This window comes from Mastigoproctus giganteus, chromosome 8, assembly GCF_048544385.1.
Source record: "Mastigoproctus giganteus isolate SK-2022 chromosome 8, ASM4854438v1, whole genome shotgun sequence".
Taxonomy (NCBI): domain Eukaryota; kingdom Metazoa; phylum Arthropoda; class Arachnida; order Uropygi; family Thelyphonidae; genus Mastigoproctus; species Mastigoproctus giganteus.
In genome coordinates this window covers 175,746,511-175,771,013 of record NC_143582.1, presented here as the reverse complement: position 1 = coordinate 175,771,013, position 24,503 = coordinate 175,746,511, and the positions used below count along the sequence as shown (strand labels likewise).

The 24,503-nt window shown below is 39.8% G+C and overlaps 1 protein-coding gene across 1 annotated transcript in view; it reads right to left on the bottom strand.

The window, feature by feature from the left end:
- Positions 1-24,503, bottom strand: part of LOC150082029 (rho guanine nucleotide exchange factor 17-like) — an 862,761-nt gene that overhangs the window by 798,574 nt on the left and 39,684 nt on the right. The window contains exon 2 of the mRNA XM_090380403.1: positions 9,581-13,340. Within this exon, the coding sequence (XP_090236529.1) occupies positions 9,581-13,234 (3,654 nt within the window). The 5' untranslated portion in view covers positions 13,235-13,340. The remainder of the gene's footprint in view (positions 1-9,580; positions 13,341-24,503) is intronic.

The window sequence follows — 24,503 nt, the reverse complement described above, 5'->3', positions numbered from 1 at the left end:
AACAACAAGGCACGCGATACAAAAATAGCACTACTTTCCTCTCTGGCCAGTTTACAGAGTTATCACCAGTGAACAACGACAAAGTCGAATTAACGTTCTGGAGCCACTCTACACAACCCATGTCCACTCCATATCACAAAGCAAGGATTGTGAACGCAGTGGCCAATGCATTTCCAACTTCAACGCAAAAGAACACCTTTGGGATGAATTGAACAGCAGAATCAAGGCAAGACCAATGAAATCCTCGTTAGAGGTCGCGAATGCTTTAAAAGGGGAGTGGAGAAAAACACTACTAACTTCGTCTTCCAGAAACGAATAGCATATCTTCCACGACGCATTAACGTGTTAATCAAGACCAACAGTGGACGAACATGCTATTATTTTTTTTGAATAAATAGTTTGATTCATAATTGGTACTGTCCGTGACTTTTGGTAGGTAGCGTACCTTAGATAAAATAGTGCTTGCCAGCAGCACATAGTGAGCGTTAAACTAACGACTAAACATATCAAAGTTACTAAAAATTGTTCGCGATGATGCCGAGGTACTTCTACTTTCAGTTTTTCCTTAATATTTTTATAACACCCCACCCCTCCCTCTCATATTCACATGTTACAGATTTCTAAATATAACACTAATACACATGTGTCCGTGCGAAAAATATTATCTACAATTATACTTTTTGATATTTGCATTTCGTGAAAAACTTTTCTTGATTATGCTCCACTCAATGGCGTAGCCAGGATTTTTTGTCAACAGGTACATTCCGAAAAAAAAAGGCACCAATTGCAATTCACAAAAAAAGGCGCCATTTGCTTTCTAAAAAAGCTCCACAATACAAGATTTTGGAGTCGGGGGGTACAATTGTACCTGCCGACCCTACCCTGGCTACGCCATTGGCTTCACTCTGTAATTCCCGTGTCAGTCACCACCATGTGCTACTGCTAAATAGCAAATCAGAATAAAGTTTGTTATAAAACAACAAAAGAATATTAGTCATAATATGCATAATAGGTTTTAGGTATTCAAGTAGGACAACAGATGTATTGTCCGATCGACTTCTTTCTCTCAAGGTACCAGCAACCGCATCACTTTTAGGTGGTCTATTTCTATAGTAGAGTGAAAATCGTAATTAGGTGGTTTATAGTAGAGTGAAAATCGTATTATTGTTATTACAAATTATGATTAAGTAACACGCTTTTAGTTTTTCAAGATTATTTTTAATTGTATAAAATTATGTGCATAATCAGCAAAATGCAATCGACTACTCTTACGTGATAGTGGAATAATCGTCTGATCCAGATATGCTCATATCAGCTGAGGGACACATAAGTCGGTTGGGCAGTACCCGCATACACTATCTCCAAAACTTGACTTTGCAAAGACGTTGCTTAGACGCCTCAGCAGTTCACAGAATATAAATTCACAAGATCAGAGGCTTGTTCGTGGGCTGCTCTGCCCCATAGGATCACCTCAACACATGGATGCGTTGGGGCGATTCACAGTTTTCCTGGAATTCATTTCAAACTGAACCATGAGCACACAGGAAGCACTAATCGGGTTTCGGGAGAAAAACACTTGCAAGACAAGAGATATCGGGAAAAGGTTGTGACTTTACTCAAATCAGGCGGATTATTCAAGGGGTATTTACAAAATTAAGTATACTGGCCTAAATGGGGGGGCCTACCCAATAGGGCTTCGATCTCTAGTCGGTGAATCATAGCTATCATATTGACAACCTGAGTAAAGTAATGAAATGAAAAGTACTATGTGATTATCTGTTGCGCCTGCTTATTTTCGTTAAAACCTAACGTAGCTGAGTGGCCAAGATGAGGTACAGTATCACATGCATTTGAGATTAGCATTTCCAATTCACGTTATCACAAAATACGACTAATTATAATATTCTTGTCAAAATGATTAGCTATAAGTTCCTGTGGCCTACGTGGTGGTGCCGGAGTATAAACAGAAATAACGTTCGAAATTGAAACCGTTGTAACATTCTGATGCAGTTAGTTCAATATACTGTATCTTTAAGTGCTTAAATCGTGTCTTCCCAATTTTTACCTTCTACTATATATTGTCCTCCTAGTTGTTTCTATTTATTTGTTGATTTATATGGAAAAATGCATACATGACTGTCTTAACCACTAATTCATTTGTACGCATAAATACAAAATAAGAATTAACATGAATGTACAATAATACGAAACTATTTACAGCTTTGAGCAACATATATGAATGGTCGGTGTGCACTAGCAAAACATTTTGTTTGAATGTCAACGTCAAAGCATCTCTTATAATCACCGGCGCCCAATGTCAAAGCATCCCTTATAATCAGGGACATATGACGTCAAATCATCTTTTATAGTGACTGAAAAAAGTCAGTTTTTTAGGCGCGCTCGATATGCGTCTATTTTCTTCACTATGTCCGTCCGCCCGCTTTGGTCCTTGAGGTTGTCACAGACATTCTCTTAGATATGCCAGACAAGCTGTACTTGCTACCTGGAAGTCTAAAACGCTGATGCGTAAGCAGTGGTGTGGCGCCCACACCACATGGAGGAATGCCATCCCTCTGTGTTACCAAGCAATGCTAGGAGGTAGATGACTCTCATCAACTGGCGCAATACCTCCACTTTGCTTATTGAAGGCTTAAAGTGGTGGAAACCATGTTTAGTCAGAGCTAAGTTCCAATCAACCCTTCCCCATCTCTTCCATCATGCAGTATGACAGGTAACTTTGGAGGTTATGATGGACATTATGGCGAGATCCAATCTTCCTTACTTTTCGAGGGTACATCTCTAAAACGGTCTTCGCAGGCAGGCTGCTAATTAGTACACCAGACCGAACTTACTGGTAACTCTTTAGGAGTCTTCCGGATCAGCTAATGTATAATCTTGCTACCTCTACTCTGCCAGATAGTGACTGGAGGGAGTCCGAGTAGTGTGTATTCGGGGGGCATTGTCGAGTTCACGTTATGTCAAGGATCTGGGTATATTCTTACCATGTGTACGCCATATCCAAAAATTTCATTACTTCATGTCCCACGCACTTTTTCTTTCTTATTATTGAATACACCATGAATTGTCAAACTAATAGAGTAAGCTTATGTGCGAAAAGATCTAAACCTTCCAAAGCACTTCCTAATTCATTTCACAAATATACGCGGTCTCAATTCTAATCTCAACAATGTCCATTTCCACTTGCAGTCTGCCAAACCCCATGTACTTTTCCTCACAGAATCTCAGTTATCGGTTGATTCAACTACTGCTCATCTCAGATGCCCAAATTATTCGCTGTATGATTCCTTTCGCCTCAAAGGTGGTACTTGTGCATATGTCCCTTCTGATATTCCCTGTCAGAGACTTAGTAATTTGGAATCTCCTCTTTCGATCTTCCATAGCTTAAAATCATTCTACGACATTCTGTCAGCTTCATCTGTTGCCTCTATCGTTCTCCCAGCTCCACTAATCACTTGGAGCTCTTTGACTTCCTCTCTTTGCAACTTGACTTTCTCCAGTCCAACTTTCCTAACAGTGAAGTAATTTTCCTTGGTGATTTTAATGTTCACAACTCCAGCTGGCTCAGTTTTCTAGTCACACCGACCCAGCAGGTCGAGATGCTGAGACTTGTGTAATTACTAATGACCTAGCACAGATTGTTCATTTACCTACAAGAATACCGGACAATCCTAATCATACAGCCAACACGCTTGATCTTTTTCTTACGAACAACCCTTCTAATTACACGGTCGAAGTGAATTGTCCTTTAGGCACCTGAAATATATAGGCTCTAAGTACTACAGGTTCTAATACATCTGGCGTGTCGAGTTTTCATAAAAAAAAAAAAAAAAAAAAAAATGTAACAGAGAAACTACCAGTAGGTGGATTTCATGAAATTTTACATTTAAGCTCGAAAATATTTTTCGAGCCAGTCCAAATTTCATTAAAATCAGACCAACAGAAATCCAGAATTAATATTTCTTTTTTCCAACAAATTGTATGGAAAAAAACAGTTTATTGAGTACCTTCAAAAAAAAAAAAAAAAAAATTCATTGAGTGAACACTTCGGCTAACTAACCTAATCACCTTCAAAGTACTTTCCTTCTGCACACACACACTTACTCCACCAGTCTTCCCAAGATTTTAAACATTCTTTAAAATTGCGTGTGTGTGTTGTTTTTTAGCGCTAAAAAAAAAAAAAACGCTTTCTTTGATTATCCACTGCAGCGGAAAGACGACCCCGAAGCCCCATTTTCAGTTTAGGGAACATACAGAAGTCAGACGGTGCAAGGCTGGTGGAGTAGTGAGGCTCTTGCATGACTGTGACTTTTATTGCAGCCAAGAACTACTGAACTGACATCGCCGTACTGCACGCATTGTCATGGTGCAGGATCCAGTCATCCTTCCATTTTTGAGGTCATTTTGCATAACATTCTATCGCAACGTGTCAAAACCTCAGCGTAGTAAGCATGCAGCAGTAATGCTTCCCCTCTAGTCACAAATTCGTGGTGCAGCGTCGAAAAAAACGATCAGCATGAATTTGATGTTCGATTTTGTTGCACGAGACTTCGTGGGCCCCTGGGAACATTTTTGTGTTCCATTTCGAAGATTACACCTTGGTCTCGGGGTCGTAAGCGAACACCCAATTCTCACCCCCAGTGACCATTTTTCTTAGGAAGCTCCATAAACATTCTGCAATGCATGCAGCATCTCTACAGCACTTTTCCCAAGTTTAAAGAACTTGATGCTAGTACGCAGTTCAAACTTCGACATTCCGCAATCAGTGAGCTGTAACGCACGAGTGAAGTCGTCGAGCCAGATCCCACTTGGCATGCGTGCGCAGGAAGGTCCACGCCCCACGAAACCTTACGGCCGTACGTAAACCATTTAAATAGCAACGTGCGATTCCTGAACTTTTCGAATGTACTAAGTAGGCCTGACGTAGTCCAGTGGTCAGGAGCGAGTTGCCTAGTTTGAATCGTTCTTTGGAATTTGGCAGGTGGCGCATTTGCATAAAAGGAGCAATTAGACACCATGTACTTAGAAAATTCGTGCGACTTTTTGCCGCTGGCGTTCTGTAGGACACGATGGCATGTCTTTCAGAACGCGACGGCAAAGTAAACGGACGACAGAGCATAAAATGATCCATTTGTTCCCAGTGATTTATAGAACGGACGACATTTTGCCGTCGGCTGTTGCGCGACACAAAACGCATGCATAAAAGCGGGCTTAAAAATACATGAGAGAGAGAGACTAAGAAATATTATTCAATTGAAAGCCTGAACAGCTGAGTCCAGAAACCGTAAACCCATAGAGTTTTATGAAGTGTTCTAGAAAATTAATTTTAGTAATAAATTGATAAAGAGATAACTATATTTGATTTTAACTTCTATTCATTACCGAAAAATAAAAACAAAAAATTTCAATTAATTTAAGGAAAAAATCGAATGCGCTCGGAACGTAATGCATGTATACATAACTTGTTTTTTTTTACAGAAATGCACTACCATAACTTGTACGTTGTCTAAATCTCTCGCAGACTGAGGCTGCGAGAGATTTAGACAAAGCCCTTAACGTATTTCAGTCTTCTTCTTCTTTGGTCCTTAGCTGGCAGCTGGGGGAGGCGGTTGACCACGCAACCAGTATGCTGCTGTAGGTGCCGCAGGGTTTCGGACTTGCTCTGTGATGTTCTTCCATACCTTACGATCCATGGCTTCAGTCCTGGCCTGGTTAAGGTCGAGACGCCGGCTCTTCAAGTCATCTTCCACTTGCTTGGCCCACGTTTTCCTACGCGCGGTCCGTTGGATGCTCCATTGGGTGGGTCGTTGTCTCCAAAGGAGTGTGAATGGTATTCTGTTCGTGCCCATTCTACATACGTGGCCAAACCATCTGAGCCTTCGCTTCTGGATTTGGTCGGCAATGGTTGGTTGCTGTTGGCATCTGGCGCGGATGGTATCATTAGTGATGCGGTCGCGAAGAGAGATGCCCAAGATCTGCCGCAGGCATCGCATTTGGAATACCTCAAGTTTGTTCAAATCTAACTTGAGACAAATCCATGTTTCCGATCCGTAAAGAAGAATGGGCAGGATCAAAGTCCGGAAGAGTCGGATTTTAGTCTTTGTGGAAATGTTGGTCCTCTTCCACAGACACCATTTGAGCGAGGCGAACGCAGTGGCCGCCTGTCCAATTCTGCTGTGGATTTCCATGGTGGATGCAACTTTCTTCTCCTGGACCAGCGACCCAAGGTATTTAAAGTCCTGCACTTGCTCGATCTGGACGCCTTCGAGATAGATGGTGGCTTGCGACCCATCTGTTGTCAGGGCCTTTGTCTTACCAGCATTGATCTTCAAACCGTATGGCCGGGCAATGCGGGCAATGTCGTAGAGGATGTCCGTGGCTTCAGCGTCGTTACCGGCAAGGATAGCACTATCATCAGCAAACATCAGGTCAGTCACAGGCATCTCTCATATTGTGGAGTTATACATCATAACTGTTTTGTCATCATTGGATCACTAGGGTAACCGAACAAGGGCCAAATAGCTCTGAAACGGTGCTATCTGGGTGGTGGTATTCGCTGAGAATAAGTAAAAACAGTCTTCTCCTTTGGTGAAGCGTTACTTATTCGAAGTAGTGCAACATCATGGCAACTCGTTGTGAAGTTATTCACAATATGAGATATAACTTAAACGATGTCGTCTGCATATTTTTGCTAATTCAGAGTTTAGCTGCGTACTATGATGCATTTGCACTAACTTGTACGTTGACTACCATAACCATTAATGTTTCTGTGGGATTTCTTGTGTATTTATAAGATTCTTCTGGGAATCTTGCAAAATGGCTATCTTTGTATCTCATTTTTTTTTTATTCGTTTTGTTTTAAAATAAGGAATATTATTGTTATTTCCTTTAAATATCGTATTTTGACTGACTCCCATTAGCCGTAAAACAGTCCTGGGCTCATTACATAATTACATAACATCACACATCAATTTACACGCTCAAAAATGCAGTAAATACTGCGCAAATATTTAATCTAACAACAGTGATACATGGCTGTATCACTGTTGTTAGATTAAACAACATGAGACAAAATTATCAGGATAAAAGTAGTGTTGACTCACGCGAAGACTGGTCCCTAGAAAAGCCTGGGAAAGAGGGACTCAAAAGCACTGTGGTGCCTTTGAAATTACGCGAGAGAGTTTACCAATTTTTGTTTGTAAGCTTAATTTACAGCAGATAACCATGTTCTCTTTGTAAACCTATACTGTGATGCCTTACGTCCCTACCCTCGTTTTATTTAATTAATATACAAATTATATAGTTAATTTAATATACAAAAATACATAAATATTTTGTATATTAAGTTTAATATTAAATATCTGTTATTCTAGATCGTGGATATAGCTTAGCTTAAAAGACTCCTTAAAATATCATCAGTCATATCTGTTATTCTTAAGAATTCTCTCATGCAGTAATTATTACTGCTATGCGCTCTCGTTTTTAAATTACTTTCTTATCACTTTTTATTCTCTCTCTCTCTCTCTCTCTCTCTCTCTCTCTCTCTCTCTCTCTCTCGAGTGCAGAAAAAAAAAAAAAAAAAACTACTACGAAATGCAAACGTGACCTGAGGATAAAGTAATTACCTCTTATATTTTACTGGTCTTCTAACCAGTAAAATATAAGAGGTAATATTTTACTGGTTACAGCGTCACTCAAACAAAACAAAACTTTATCTTAACACCAAGAAACCAGAAAAGGTTTCGAAAGGTTGTGCTATTCTCTAAGGACACCCAATAACATTGAGTTCTTTTACTAACTCAATCAATCTAATAAGCAAAAACTCTCAAATTTTACACTGTCAGCAATACGCAAACATGTGAATATGCTTAAAAAAAAAAGCTTCATATCCTTTTATGCCATATGTGATAACTTTCAGTCCTTACGAAAAATATAAGGTGAATATAAGGTAAAGTAAAAGTTATCACTGTATTAAATACATATATTTCGTGTCCATCTCTTTTAAAATACTTATCAACTAGACCGAATGAACACAAATTAAATGCTATTCAATATCATGAAAATGGAAAACAACAGGCTACACACACACACACACACACACACACACACACACACACACACACACACACACACACACACACACACACACACACACACACAATAAGATGCATTAGTTACTTACAGAAAAGAGGAAAATTTAAAAAAAAAACATTGATATATCAAACTAATGAACAATGATTCATTTCACTGTTTTTCGCTCAAAACTTTTAATAAATGAGTAACAAGCGTATTCTTAAGAAACAGAACTTATGTTTAAAAGGCATTAAAAGAAACAGAGACGAAAACTGAAACTGAAAAGTGAAAGAACAACACCTAATTGAAAGCATGATGATTGGTGAAGGAAAGTGGGTTTTATGTACATATGTTAAATACGAAATGAAAGGTTTTCGAAGATATTGAAATATCAGATTATTTTTACACGTTCATTTTTTTTTTTTCTTATCACTTATCATTTTATTTCCAACTAGCAATCTGAAATAATCTGAACATTAAATAAATAAATCTTAATTCCACAGCTAGGGGTGGGGGGCTCTGACTGCCAGTGGATCTAAACAACAACAACTCGGGCAAGGTGGGAAAAGTACAAAGGATTTCATGAATCGCAGTAGTAAAGAAGGCCGTCGTCTCTAGGAGTACCACGGATAAACTTCGGTTTGGGAAGTGGTGTCTAATGTACTTCAAATGGAAAGTCGTCTTTAGGAGAATGGTATATCAATCTTTAGGAGAATGGTATATCTTTAGGAGAATGGTATAACAACTCCTGAGAACCTATTCGGTAGTTCAAAATTATTCATTAAAGAAATGCATTAATTCATTGTTGTATTTGCTCTCAAATTACAGATTGTATTACCTTATTACAGCGACTATGCAATAATCCCTAAATAATCTCTTCAGCCTAGATGTTTATTTTGAAATACTGTATATCAAGCATATACATTGTATTTATTAACACGGTATTTTAATAATTAAGCTACACGAAATCTAATGTATACTTATCGTGACAATAACTGAATAACAAAACTGGCTTATCTTTAAAATTTTTCGTTAAATCAGATTTATAATTAAGACTTAAGTTGTCTGCCCCACTGTAATAAGTTAGACTTCCCTCAAAAATTTACTTCATACACTCTTAATATATCTTATATCACTGACTGAGTTATATTATCTCACTGTAACATACTTACGTGTAATATCGCTATCAAATATTTAAAAAGTTGAACAATATTCACATTAAAGAGTGAATTGTTTGTGTTTCTACGAAAGTGCAACATTTTTAGTGAAATATGTGCATTTTTTGTCTCTGAAGTTCAAAACGACTGCTTCTTTACGTGCATCCTACTTCTGGTGATAAAACACTTTTCCAAATTAAAATATTACTAACTGATCTAGTAGATACATTTTTTATTATTATTATCAAAAATTAGCTCGCTGTTTCTTTGACACCCCTATCATTTTCCTCTGTTACGAAATTTAAAATGAAACAAAAAACGAAATTTCTTACCTGATGTCTCTTAACTGAATTTGATCGCTCTGAATCCTGGTCTTCTTTTATATCCGATACAGCATCTTCTGTCCAAGCTATATCTCCAGTTGTATTGGTTGCAGAATCTGAAATCTCTGTCATCCCTGCACATACAGGAGTGTCTGCAGTGAATAACTGCGGTGTGACATCTTCACCCATCGACGGATAACACGCACTGATCTTTCTCTTAGGCACGGGATGATCCGGTGAGCTCTTAATAGCCGAGTCATCGACCGAATGACTGCCAGTAAAGAAAGCAGGTCTAGAGGAGCAGTCCGAAGGAAATGTGACACTCGCCGTAGTCGGTGCTGGTGTGCTTGCACGTGATTCTTGCCTCTGTTCGCACAACTTATGCAGAAAGCTGAGATCCTCTGTGTAAGAGGGTTTCTGTTTCTCACCTGACTTTCTCATTTCCTCTTCTAACATCTCGCCATATGGTCCCCTAAGCTTCTTTTTGGAATATCGCCTCTGCTCCTGGGGACTTTTACTGTAATAGGACCGGTCACCAAGTTCAATCCCGAGTCGATCACCATCTGGACAAAAGAATCGTGACTGATTCAGAGGTGATGGAGTCAGAGAACCAGATGCCATTCCGACATGAATACACGACCCTGGGGTATTTGGACTATCGCCAGTTTCTTTTATTTCTAATCGCATGTTGTCACTATTTGTATGGTCTGTTGAATCAATAGGTTCCCCCAATTCGGGTTCACTTCTTGATGCGACAGCTGCTATTAATTCTGGGAAGTCCACACTTTCACCAGTTGCTTTATCTCCTCCCGGATCACTGTGATGCTTCTTCTTTAAGGCTTTTCCGTTCCTGTCATCAAGTGCCAGCCGCTGAAGGTCACTAGGCACGCTTGTAACACTTTCTACTACATCTTGATATGTTTCTTCAGTTGCAGCTTCACTCGGGCAAAGGTGACTGTCTGCTAATGATAAATCACTTGGTTGACGGTGGGCCTCTGGCACTAACTGTACTGCCAAGCTTACACTTGTTTTGAGAGATTTCAACCCATTACTATCCACAGATGTATAATCCAGTTCTTCTTCTGATATGGAGCATTTTCGTTGCGGTGGATAAGTAAGTGAACGACCATTTCCCGATTTAGTAACCTCAGTTCCGCTTGACTGAAACCCCACTGCCGGACTTCCAATGCCCTTCCGCCTTTTCCTTTTATCTGATGCTGAAGATACAACTGCAGCGCCACTTTTCTTGTCATCGTTTTTACTCCGATCTTCGGACAAAGGTTGTTCCTCTGCGGAATTTAATTTATTTCCTGGGAGTGACGGAGATCCTACTGATGTAACACTGCAATATGCGTTGACGAAACAAGGTGCAGAGTCGGAATCTGATACAAGACCTTCATCGGTAATAGAGTCTACTGCAGAATCTACAGACAAAGTTGATTTCACTATATCACAAGAGGGCATTTCCAAACGAGTGATATCGGGATGAGATGATTTAGTTCCTTCACACATGACAGCAACGGTAACTGGTGTTTTTCTCCTGGGAAGTGTAGATATAACCTTAACATTCCTCGTCTGATCCTCACAAGAAGTATCCTCACTTTCTTTATTCCCTCCACAACTAGATAGTTCCACTTGAGAAAAAGAGGAGCTTCGAGCCACTAGAAAAGGTTTGCGATGTGAAGATATGGTTGATGACCGTGATTCTCGAGGTAAATTCAAATTAGGCGATGCAGGAGCTGTAGCAGGTCCTTGTGGCTTAAGTTTGTCTGTCAGGTCTTTCAATTTCGAACTATTAGGCTCAGGCGGTGAAGGAACTTCTGACGATTTCTCCATTGTATCGTCCTCAGGTATGACAGCTGGAGATTCCTTAGGATTCTCAGCTTTATCTCTCTGCCGCCCTGACCTTCCACGGCGATATTTAGAAAAATCCAATCCAGCTAATATAGCACGAACTTTTTCTAATTCCGAAGATCCCAGTTCATTATCTTCACTAACAGGAGATTTATTTTTGCTTGGTCCTTTCCTTCCTAATGTTAAATACGCCGGTAGGTCGGGCTTCTGTCGTACAGGTGATTTTTGGAGTAAATCCAAGGAAAAAGAAGAATCAACAGACTCTGCTGCAGGAACTTTCGCTAACGTGGTAACCAACAAACTGGGAAAGATGACAGATGTAGAAATTGAGGGTTTAAATCCATGTTTGTAAACATGAGGTAGTGAACTGTTGAAACTATCATGAAGGTCATTTTTCTCATCACTTTCTACCCCATCCTTAGGTGAACTGGAATTAGAAAGAACGAAACAACTACGGTCATTACATGCATTAATAGGTTTTACCTGCTTTCCACAGGAATCACTTTCATAATCATACAGTCTAGGATTTACCTCCTTATATTTGTTAACAGAAGGATAATTTATCGAGCCATTTCCTTCATCGGAGGTCGTTATGGCAGGATCACTAAAGGTGTCATGTGAATCACTCGCTTTTCTTTCAGGACAAACAATACGGGAAGCTGTCACACCAGGCTCTTCTTCCGCCCATCCCGCTGTACTAAACTCATCACAAATTTTCTCTAACGTACTAAGGATCTCATCTAAAGGTGATTGCGGAACTGTCTCCGCCTGTTTCTTCAGTCTCTCTGAATGAGAAGGCAATCTATCATCGGAGGAGCGGTCTCTAAAGATAGACGCACTATTCCAAGACTCTCCAGAAGCACGCGAAGTTCTAACTGAAGTAAATTTAGAAGCCTCCTCGTTCTCAGCAGTTTCACTGCTTCGACGTCCGCGTTCACAGTTTAGGCTTAATTTCGTTCCAACGGTCGAAGCTGTTTGCTCTTTTACAGGTGAGTGTGAACTGGCCCCCGCACCCTGCAGACCTCGTTTCGACTCTAGACTTCCTCTTGTGGAGTCCGAGTTGTTGATTTGAAGAGTACAGGTAACTAGGTAAGTGGGTGCTGCCGACGGCTCTGACCTGTTGCTGGCGTCTACACAGTCGCCTCCTTGATCACTGGGACTATCTTGTTTCTTTGTGCTGCTCGAGCATGTCACGTCACATTTCACATCTCCCGATTGTCCAATGTTAGAAAGAGCAGTCCGTTCACTTTTCACCGATTCACTAGGTTCTCTAAGGTCGCTGACGTATGTATGAAACACCGAAACTTGCCTTTCTACTGCACTGGTACTAGTCTCCTGCCCGCCATTTTGGCCCAACTGCTCTACACAGCTTATGACATCAGAAGCCAGGCCCTTCTCGTCTATTTTTGGCGCACACTCCCCGTACAAACAACAAGTTGCCTGTTTGCACCTTTTGCAGTGGCTGGAACCTAGTAGTGCCAGCTGGCCCGTGTCTATGACACTTACCGATTGAGGAGAAATGCTCCGACTCACTGCGAGACTGACCGATGGCTCTGATTTAGAATGATTAGATTCAGCATGAGTTTCTTTAGTTGACCACTGGTGACCACTAGCCGATGCCAAATGAATAGGAGCTGGGGACCGATCCGATTCCCCGTGCAGCTGTTCCTGCTGCTGTTGTGGAATCCATCGTTTCTGACTGTCCCAAAGCGTATTAGCAGGTTGAACTTCAGTAGCAGTTCGAGCGTTTATTTCCCGAGCCCTGGCCTTGACCGAAATGTGTGGCGGCTTCAGCTGTAACTCAGTCATTAGGCTAAACTCGTGGTGTCCATCACCCTCCGAGAGTAAAGATGCCTACAGTTTTAGCAGTCTAATGGAGAAAACATACGGATGGTCTATACTGCATCATCAAACACTGCAAAAGAAATAAAATTAATTAATATTTATTTTGGTGTGTGTGTGTAAGAATATCTACTTATTAAAATAATAAATAAATTTTCTGTTTATACTCCGGGACGACCAAACGGTCAGAGGAGTTCACAAGATAGACAGATTACAAGAAACAGTACCGTATTCAGTAGTCACGGGCTTGAACCCGGTCACTCAAAGCACGTGTACTTATGCACCCGCGCGCCTGACCACTAGGCTACACATGTATATATAACATTGAACATGCGATATTGTGCAAAAGGAGTTTTCTTGAAATACTGGATGAATAGAACAGTAATAAAGAACTGTAAAAAAAAAAAAAAACTATATGGAATAAAATAATAAATAAATTTTTCTGTTTATACTCCGGGACGACCAAACAGTCAGAGGAGTTAACAAGATAGACAGAATACAAGAAACAGCACCGTATTCAGCAGTCACGGGCTTGAACCCCGGTCACTCAAGGCACGTGTACTTAGGCACCCGCGCGCCTGACCACTAGGCTACGGCGGCCTATTAACAGTTGAATAGCCAATTAACAGTTGATTGATTATTTAAAATACATCTCAAAGCAACTAAGAACACGAAGTGTCAATATACTGAAAGGCTAAATTACACATCCGTAAATTACGGGTGTTTACGGCCTGTGTGCTTGCTTCGTTAAACTAATTAAATAAAACAATATTTCTCATTTTATTTCACGGTGCTTCTAATAAAGGCAACACATACGAAAATACACAAAAGAAAAGAAAATTACGGGCTGATCATTATTAAAACAATTTTTCTGTTATATTTAAACAATGCATCATAATTATTGAAATTAACTGTTCGCCACCAAGACGTTTTTACTTTCTTACTGAAATTGTCCACAGGAATAAATATATCCAGTACCAGTTGTCTGAACAAACTTATTAACTCTCTATTAAAACAAAAATAATAAAGACGATGATGTTTGGTGAAACTGGGGGGAGGCGGAATAAATTGGTATTGAAAATACTTTGGTCATAGTGAACCAAGCCATATGACACTGTAGTACCGCGTGGCACTTTGTGTTTTTTAGTGTGAGTATTATGTCTGCAAACTGTGTTCACAGAACGTAATGATGTGGTCCAACCACTGGTGTAGGTTTCCAGGTTGTTTCAACGGATCGAAAAGTACTAATTTTAGGGGAGAAGAGAAACAATTCCAGGAGACGGTAAAATATAGCTGCAAGAAAAAGGCAAACGGTGCTCCCAAGGGCGGCAGCAGCAACCACAACAACGACATAGAAAGATGATCAATGTCTGTTTTGAACAGTCGACGAAAGAGAAATAACTATATTTCAACTTGCAAAGGAACTCTCATCGGCCGCAGATCATACTAAACCAAAGCAAACGGTGTCTCCTAGACTTAAAAACAGGATCTACTCGAGCAAACCTGACATTTGCGTTCCTAAAACCTTGAACTCAGTCCTACAAGAAAATCTCTTATCACAGAGCACAAAAACAACCACAACTCGGTTAATGAATGTTTTCTGATCAGTCAACATTCAGCCAAAATCTCGACTTAGCAGCGAAAATAAAACTTTACTCTCAACGGTATCACCACTGGAAAGAAAGCGGCAGACGAAATCATTCCCCCAACATATTAGACAAGGATAGTTTGGATGACTGGAAAATAAATGGTATGGGCCACACGCAACTCTGTCTTCAAGCACGGAAACTTGACTGCTCAATAACTTAGAGGAAATATCTTAGAACCCAATGCGAGCCAAACCGAGAATGCAATTGACCCTAAATTCCTTATTAAAGCATCGCCCCATAGGATTCAGCTAGGGGACGAATTTACGGAGAGCAAAAATGACCAGAGAAGAGTGGCCTAGCATTCGTAAATCTCAACTCTACTATTAGATGAAGAGAATTGAAAGTCGCCACCCTTCCCCACGACCCTACATCAGCAAAAATCTGTCCTCAAAGAGTTGTAGAATTTTTGCCATTTACAGGAACTCCCCGACTTACGTAAGGGGTGCGTTCCGCAGAACGGTAGGTAGGCGGATTTTACATAAGTCGGAATTTCCATAAATAAGCATTTAGGGAAATTCCGCATTCGCAACGAATTTCATAGAAGCAAAAAAGCAATGTTCGACAAACATGTACACTAGTGTTCAAAGAAAGTGCATCACCTAGGAATTTCACATTTTTAATTCCCTTTTTCGCGATGGTATGTGACTAGCATCACAAATAGAAATAAAAACAAAAGATATTTATTAATAGTTAAGGCAAAGCTAAGTAATATTTGACAGGTGCTCTCAAAATATTCCAAAATCAGCATTTACAACCTTTATACAACAGCTTTGGTAAACACGACAATTATGCCTGAAATGTTATCAGAAGTCCTCAATTTTCTTCAGGTTATCATTTTAAATGGAAAACAAAATGAAAAGTTCACCAGGTGCAAACTATATTTAGTTCAACCGCCTCTGGCCCTGATGACAGCAGCACACCGTCGAGGCATTGACAAGATCAATTTCTGAAGATAATCAACTGATAGTTCGTGGTTCCAAACACGAATTACGAAGTTCACGAAGGATCTTTGGTTTCTTTCTGGCAACTGCTGTTGTTGTTGTTTGAGAGCTAATGGCGCAAGAGCAGCTTAGGCTATAATGCGCCTAGTCTAGGTTAGAGAGTTTCATATTTCGACATTTTTCATTATGTTGTTCAGAAGGAAGCCAAGATTTTATTTTATAATTACGTAGCTTTTTCGTAAATGTTATACTATTAATTTTTATATGTTTTGGTAGTATCCGATTAACTTAAGGAAAAAGAAACGTCGGTAATATTTGGCCGGTTATCTAAAATTGTTTTGAGCGTTAGGTTGTTTTCGGCATTCATGAGTGTTTGAAAGGCTCTTATACGTTCTGAATTAAATCTTTGACAGTTCACCATGAAGTGATGTACAGTGAGCGGAACTTGACAGCTTTGGCATTGAAGAGAGTCTTCACCTGGTTAGAATGAGTCATATGGGTATGCCCGATTCGCAATCCAGCAAGGATCACTTCTTCGTGTCGGATCGGCAACTGGTAGTCCATGGTCGGAGTGTTTGTTTAATTGCACGAAGTTTGTTGTTATTTTGATCTTTCCAGTGTTGTTGTTGCCATTGTTTTAAACTGCTTTGGTGGATTAAGGACTTGTAATCGGTATATGGTATTGAGCGGAAGGCATAGTAAGAGGTAGCAGCTTCTCTTGCCACTTTATCTGCTCTTTCATTTCCAGTTATTCCTGTGGCCTGGAATCCAGCAGAATCTGATCTTGTGATTATTTTGTAATAGCTTTGATACTGAATATTGGACCTGTTGTAAAACTGGGAGTGCTTTAGTATTGGCATTCTGCAAGGCAATGACAGAGCTAAGCGAGTCAGTGAAAATTATGCTGTCTGTTATCTGTTCATGTTTAATTTTGTTTACGGCCATCAAAATGGCTTGTAATTCAGCTGTAAAGACGCTGCATTCTTTTGGGAGTGGTTGGATGAGAGTAGAGTCGTCAGAGTGAATCGCAGCTCCTACACAAGTCTCTGTTTTTAAGCCATCTGTGTATATGAAAGTGTGATGTTCATATTTTTCTTTGTATGCTGCATGTAGTTGCTGGTAGTTTGTTTTCGGGAGATTTGTTTTCCCCCAAGGATTGAAAGTGCAGGTCATACGCAGGTTGAATTATAATCCATGGTAGAATGATCTGTGTAGTCGTAGTAGCTATGCTATCATAATTAAACTCTCGGCTTAACAGTAAATCTTTTAGAGGGATGTTAGAAGGTCGGTTTATTCGTGGATGGGCTTGGTATAAGTTTTCCCAGTACGATGAAAACAGAACCTCTCTATTTGGATGATCGGTGATGGATTTTATCTTTACGGCATAGTGTAATAATAAGTTCTGTCGTCTAAGTTGTAGTGAAGGTTCATGGGCTTCTGCATATAGGCTTTGTACAGATGAAGTGCGAAAGCTCCAAGTGCTATACTGAGCGCATTGTGGTGTATGGGATCTAACCATCTCAGTGCACTTGGTCTTGCGGAGTCGTAAACAGGTGCGCCATAGTCCAGCTAGGAACGCACTATTGCTCGATAAAGTTTAAGTAGTGTATGTCGATCTGCACCCCAAGTTGTTGCGGAAAGAATGAGTAGGTTTAACTTCTTGATGCAAGAATGTCTTAGTTGCTTAATATGTTCAAGGAATGTCAGTTTCTTATCTAAGAGAAGCCCTAAGAATCTTATGTTTGGTGCAACTGGGATCATATATCCCTCTAGTTTAAGTTCAGGATCAGAGTATAGGTTTCGTTTCCTACAGAAGTGTATACATGCAGTTTTTTGTGTGGAAAACCGGAAGCCACTTGTTTGCTCCTTGTAACTGCCATTCTATACTTCGCATATTCTGTGTGGAAAACCGGAAGCCATTTGTTTGCTCCTTGTAACTGCCATTCTATACTTCGCATATTCTGAGAGTGATAGGAAATACTGAAATCGTCAACATATAAAGCGGTATCAACAGGTTTTGGTATATGTTCAGTTATGGAGTTTATTTTGATAGCAAAGAGGGTTGTGCTAAGCACAGACCCCTGCCTGAGGCACGCCCTCTTCTTGGGTGAAGACTTTTGAAAGATCATTCTGCAACCTAACTTCAAATGACCTGTGGAGTAAGAAATTTTGAATATATTTGGGAAGTTGTCCACGTAATCCAAGGTGGTATGGGTTTTGAATTATTCCATAACGCCATGCAGTATCGTAAGCTTTTTCTATATCGAAACAGATCATTACGTGGTGATCTTTTCGGATAAAGGCATTCCGCACATTGTTTTCTAATTTGATAAGTAAATCGAGTGTTGAACGATTTTTCCTGAAACCATGCTGTGCTAGATTGAGAAGGTTATTTCTGTTCAAAAACCATGTTAGACGAGCATTGATAATTTTCTCTATAACTTTTCCCAGGCAACCGGTTAGAGCAATTGGACGGTAGTTGCATGGGTCAGAGAGGTCTTTCCCCAGTTTTGGGAAAGCAAGAATTATTGCATGACGCCAACTGTCTCTGGCAACTGCAGATTCCACACGATGCCAACAGTTCTCTGTAGGATTTGGGTCTGGGCTGTTTCCTGGCCAGCTAAGAGTTGTAATGGACCGTTCTTCCAACCATTTTTCACCTGTAACAAATGTAAACACGTTACTGTCGAACTTTTAATGCAGAAATGAAGCAAAAATAACTACAGAAGTGCCTACTTACACTTTTCGCCCGATGACAAGGAGCAGAGTCGTCCTGAAAGATGCAGTTACTTGGCAGGTTGAAATGGTCTCTAATGGCTGGCAGCAATTTGCCTTCCAATATAGCCAGGTATCCAATTGGCATTTACGGAACCTTTTATAAACTGCAGGTGACCTAATCCGCGATACGAAATGCACCCCATATCATTTGGCTGGTAGGGAGTTTCACTCTAGACACCATACAGTCTGGATGGTATTCTCACCACATTTACATTGAATCATTTGTCTCCCCTCAGAGCGATTCAGGTTGAATTTCTTCTCATCCGAGAAAATAACTGACTTGCACTGCTTTGGGGAGTCCATTTGACATGCTCCTTACACCAAATTAATCGGGCCTTTTTTCATTTTTTGTGTGAGGAGGGGCTTCTTCTTAGGACGACGAGTTACAAATCCATTTTTAAAGAGGCGTCTTCTTATGGTTACTGCACTTGCTACCACTCATGTATGTTCTTCCCATTCTCTTTTCAACTCAGACGAAGAAGCTTTACGGTTTTTAAGGCATAAGCGCTTCAAAACGCGGTCTTGTTTTGGCGTAGAGACTCGTTTGCGTCCGCTTCCTTTTTTCCTATCAACAGAACCAGTATTCTTGAGTTTGAAAAGAAATCTACTCACTGTCGACCAATTACAAGACACACTATAAGCAATATGACGGGAAGAACATCCTTCCTCACGTAAAGCAACAATAGCACTCTTTCTTCGTGGCGTCAACTGCACGTAACTCGCCATCCTGACACAAGCAAAGGAATCAGCTGTTACTTTCAGCTATATAAACAAGCTCTGCAACTCTTGCAGAGCATGCTTATATAGCTAAAAGTAACAGCTGATGCAATATTACATCATTCTTATTTGATGCAATCTGTAAGAAATAATGCCACTTAAAATTGTGCTTAAAATCACAATTTTAAGCAGTGATGCACTTTCTTTGAACACCAGTTTAAATAGAATTATTCAATTTTTTCATCTCATGCACAGGAAAAATTACAAAAAATTCAAAATTATAAAAAGAGAGAGGAGACAGGCATAACATCAGCAAGTTTTATCTTTCGAGCGTTGTTGCCAGAATTAACTCTCCAGCAGATAAGCACGCCACTGGCGAAGTTGAGGGCTGTGGAGATTTAGAAGGGATTTTTTTCCAGCACATCACAAAATTTATCTGCAGCTGCAGAATGGGCACTGGCGACTTCACCGCACACTTTGATTTGGAAACCAGCGGATGCTTGAACCTATTAAACCAATGTTGCTTGCCACGAACTTGGCTTGGAGTTTGCCGTACTTATCGTTATCTTCATAAATACTTCTTGCTTGAATGGCCGTTAGATTCAGGGGCATTTGCTTCTGAATCTGATTTTCCATCCATATTATTAATAGCATTTCCATCTTCGATATAGCACCTGAACACTGTTTTGTGATCACTGTTGGGGCGAACTGGCCCCGGTGTGAAATACGCTGATCCTTGAACATGTTCTTTTATACGTACACTGTCCCTTAAAATAGTATTCACTGTTTGAGAAATCGCGAGACCAAATTCCATGCAGCAGATGACAAACTTTGTCCTGCTTCGTACTTCTTAATTAATCATCTTCATTTCTAAATCAATTTTGTTTCGTTTCTTATCACTGCCAGCACTTGCACTTTCCGTTCGTCCTTTCCCCTTCACTATTGTAATAAGTAAATAGGAATGAAGAGAAGATTCTGAAAATTTATTTCACCATAATACCGTAACGTAAAAACCCACACAATTCCAGCTATCGGTATTATAGCAAATGCAATAAGATCGAGTTTACTACCCGTTTATAACAGACTGCGCTAACAGAAAAGCCCAATTAACCGGAAAGTGCATATTGTTTTATGGTAGTGATGTGTTTTAGAAAAATATCGCAAAGGTGGTCAAAATTGATTCTTATAATGGAACATGATAATGATGAAAGTGTTGTGCAATTTCCATTATAAAAATGACTTTTTAGAAAGATAAATAGCTTAGTTATATAGCGAAAATTAGCTTCCAAGGTCTTGGAACGAATTACAAAAAAAAAAAAAACAATGTGTTATTGGGTTCACATTACGATATTTTCACGGTACCTCCATTTATTCCTACGGGATGCAAAATATGTTTCCACGATTTTTTTAAGTTTGCACCGGCCGATAAAAACTTATGTAAAGTCGAATTTCTGTAGTCGAGTATTGCGTAAGTCGGGGAGTTCCTGTATTTCCTGAGTAACTTGGTTGGAAGCATGAGGGGCTCGATATGAAAGTTTTATAGTGGTAAGAGGTGATCTCAAACGTATTAATCCTCGTGAAACCGTTTATTAATGGTATAAAATTTACATGATTCTCTTCAGCTTCAGTTGATTACTCTTTAATTAACATAAACTTTCATTGTGCTTTTCCACTGACTCTCTGTGGTTTCATTTGAATGGCAATAGTTATAGCAATTGCTTTGTTACGAACGTAATCACAATGAAATGGGCGCCTCCGTAGCCAGGAGCAGCAGTGCGTAGCACACGCTTCTTGATTAGGCCGGGATTCGAGCCCGTGACCACCAAATACGAAGGATGCGGAAAGGTCAGGGAATGACCACAGCATATCCCCGGAGCAATATGGCCTTAGTTGCTAATGCTCCTAAAAACCAAATAACAAACAAACAAAACAACAATGAAATTCGTTTCTCAAAAAGAGCCTAATTTAATACACTGTCTCAAAAATATGCATGCACATTTTAGGAAATAAATAAAAATAATTAGAAACCGCAGAAACTATTGTTATCGTGCGTGTACAGAAGCAATAACTTCTGCCACATGGCAAATTAGTGTAGATGTTCAAATTGTCCATCATTTGCTTCCAGGAACTATTCACAGTGGGAACTCCTGAACGACAAACGTTCTGCAATGTAACTGCTAGGGCAGCTTTGCTTCTTTAATTTCATCCTGTAATTGTTGAATAGACGAAGGAAATACGGATGGATGTAGTATACCGTAGGTTATGCCCTACTAAATAGAGGCCTTCAGATAACCCCAGAAGTAGAAGTCGAGTGGGGGGTTAGATTAGGTGAACGTAAGGGATACTCAATACTTTCTCGTCAACCTAACCACCTTTCCAAAAATGATTAACAAGATAAGTCGTGACAATATGATGATAATGTTGCAGTGCCTCACCATGTCGGTAGTAAATAACTTTATCCCCAAACAGCTCATAAATGGCGGGCACAATGGATACATGAAGCATGTCTAGCCAACAGTCCAATAGGTCTCCAGGATAAGACATCCCACCAGGTTGTGACTCCTAGTAAATTCACTTCTTTCCCTACATGGATGTTTAGATTATAAGGGGATCAATATACCCAATTATGTGGGTTCACTATCCGACCAAATTATCTTTCAGAAAACTTTGCATCCTCCTCCACCTTCGCTTTAAGCCATTCACAAAACTCGACTCGGAGAGTCGAGTTTCGTAAACGATTAAATAAAAAAAATAAATAAATAAATAAAAATCATCTTTTTTCATACAATGTAGCAACCTTGGTACACACGATTTCTATTTTGCTCTTTTGAGAATGTTGTGTACACTTGTTCTAGAATTTTTCCTCACCCATGAAAAGCAGAGTCTCTGAGATCTCTGCTTGCGTAAAAATCTTGTAGAGTATCCAACCATACGTCTCAAATTTATCACGAATCCTCAAAATTTTTGTTTTCGTGATATGGTTGACAAATTTATGTCTCCGCTGTCTTTGAATTTCACACTCATTCTCGGGTTTCCAGTACCTCATTAAAATTTCTTTGAACGTCAAATGTCCAGCCGCCATGTTGATTACGCTTACTAGCGCCATATTTTATCAACAAAATATACAAATAAAACATGAAAATATTTTAAGTTCAACTATAAATTAAATATTTATGATGAAAATATGTGTGTACATCTTTTTTGAGACAGTGCATATAGCAGAAACTTTAATTTTTTTCTATCTTCCCTTTATATCTGTTTGATAAAAAAAATACATAATAAAAAAATGTAGGGTTTTTTTTTTAAACGAATATCTTTTATTTATTGTCCGTTTTTAATTTCTATCTGTCACCAACTTCTTTTAGATACATGTTATGCATCGGAGTAAGTAACGCTGTGGAGCACATCAGCATAGTGTGTCTGTAATTGCGTGCATTGTCGATCGGTTTGCTCTTTGTTGGGCGAAAAATCTGGGAGGGAAAAACCATTCTGAGCCTGATGAACTTAGCCACATTACGAAATGAGTCCAAAAAATTTCTTGCATTAACGACGGCATACAAACGCAGGCCTTTTCCATCCAGTGCGAGAGAGAGGACGGTGATAATAACCGCTGTGCTACAGTGATGGCCCAACTCCTTTTACTTGTGCATTTACAACCAAACAGAATATGAGGTGAGTTGAGAAAATTAAATCATCTGTTATATATTTCATTGAGTTATTCATACAAATGTGTCTACAAAATTTTACTGAAATCTCGACAGGTGGCGATGAGAGTTCTAGAAATATGCAACTTGCTTAGCTTTTTGCACATGTAAACGCAAGGGTAAATCTAAAGGGGTGAATATACTTAGGGATGAATTCTACATGCCAAAATGAACTAGAGTTGTACACATTGGTCGTAAAGTGCTCCTCTTCTGAGATAGTTAAGTAAATAAACCCTCATCGGCCACTCCTAATTCTTTAGTTTTAATTCTTTAGTTTTAGTCCGTCAAACAGTGAGTCAAGAATTTCTCTTACTCTGTCCCTCTCCCCAAGTTTAGCAGCACTGGCCTTAGCGACAGAAGAAGGAAGTGAGTCTGTTATCAGCAGAGTTACTACAAGACAACTGCAGGAGAGGGAGCTATGTGACCGGTCATCAAACAAAGAATGCCAAAGAGTTTTGTTCAGGGAAAACAGGCTAGGAAATTGAAAATGAAGTTTAAGTACACTCAGGGTAGTTGAAAATTAAAAAAAAATTGTGTGTGCCGAGCACGCATAGCGGAAGTTAAGTTTAGGCGAACATTTATCGCTTGACCGAGAATCCCGTATTGACCGTATGATTGCAGCAAGCGCCGAATCTGCATGAATGGGAGCCTCGGAGAAATTAGACGTTCCGTTACCAAATCTAGTTTCAGCAAGTGCTGTGGCATTGGATGATATTTAAAACCATTTGACTTCGATAGGGCGGAAGCCGACCGGGCTAGCCGGGTGGGTAAAGTGCCTGCCCGGCAACCCAAAGGTCGCGGGTTCGAATCCCGCCTCGGGCTTGGATCAAATTACTGCAAAAATCTTGGGAGGTGCATTATGGCCACAGAAGCCGATGCGCCAACAACTAACTAAAAATAAAAAATAAAAAATAAATAAAAAGATAGGGCGGAATCACTTTGTTCTTGAGAAATCCACGACAGCTGTTACATGCCGAAATTTGACTTACATCCTCATTTGGAAATGCTGTTTGAAGAAGAGCGTGATCTATAGCTGCTACAATCTTTACATCGTTCTTGAACCAAAGCCAATTACACTCGTAACAGACTGAACCGAAATCATTATCTAGGAATGTAGGTTTAAACCGTGGATGCTTCGGTGTTTCTTAAAATCCAGTTCTTGCTGTGTATTACGCCCGCTACGTATTGAATGATTTGATAGAGTACTTTTGGCGGTCGGTTTTCGCTTCTTCCATCATCCTCCTAACGCTGCTTAACTTCGCTTTTCGTTTACGGCTGGACTTCGAGGACTTTTCATTGTTTTCATTTGCAGTGTCAACTTCCATGACTCCTTCGAAATTCACTCCTAACATTTCTGGGGAGATGTAAGGCTCTGAAGATGTGGATGGACCTTCTATGGGGTCCTTTATTCAACTACATCGCACGCTGTAATTTCTTCTGCTGTCGA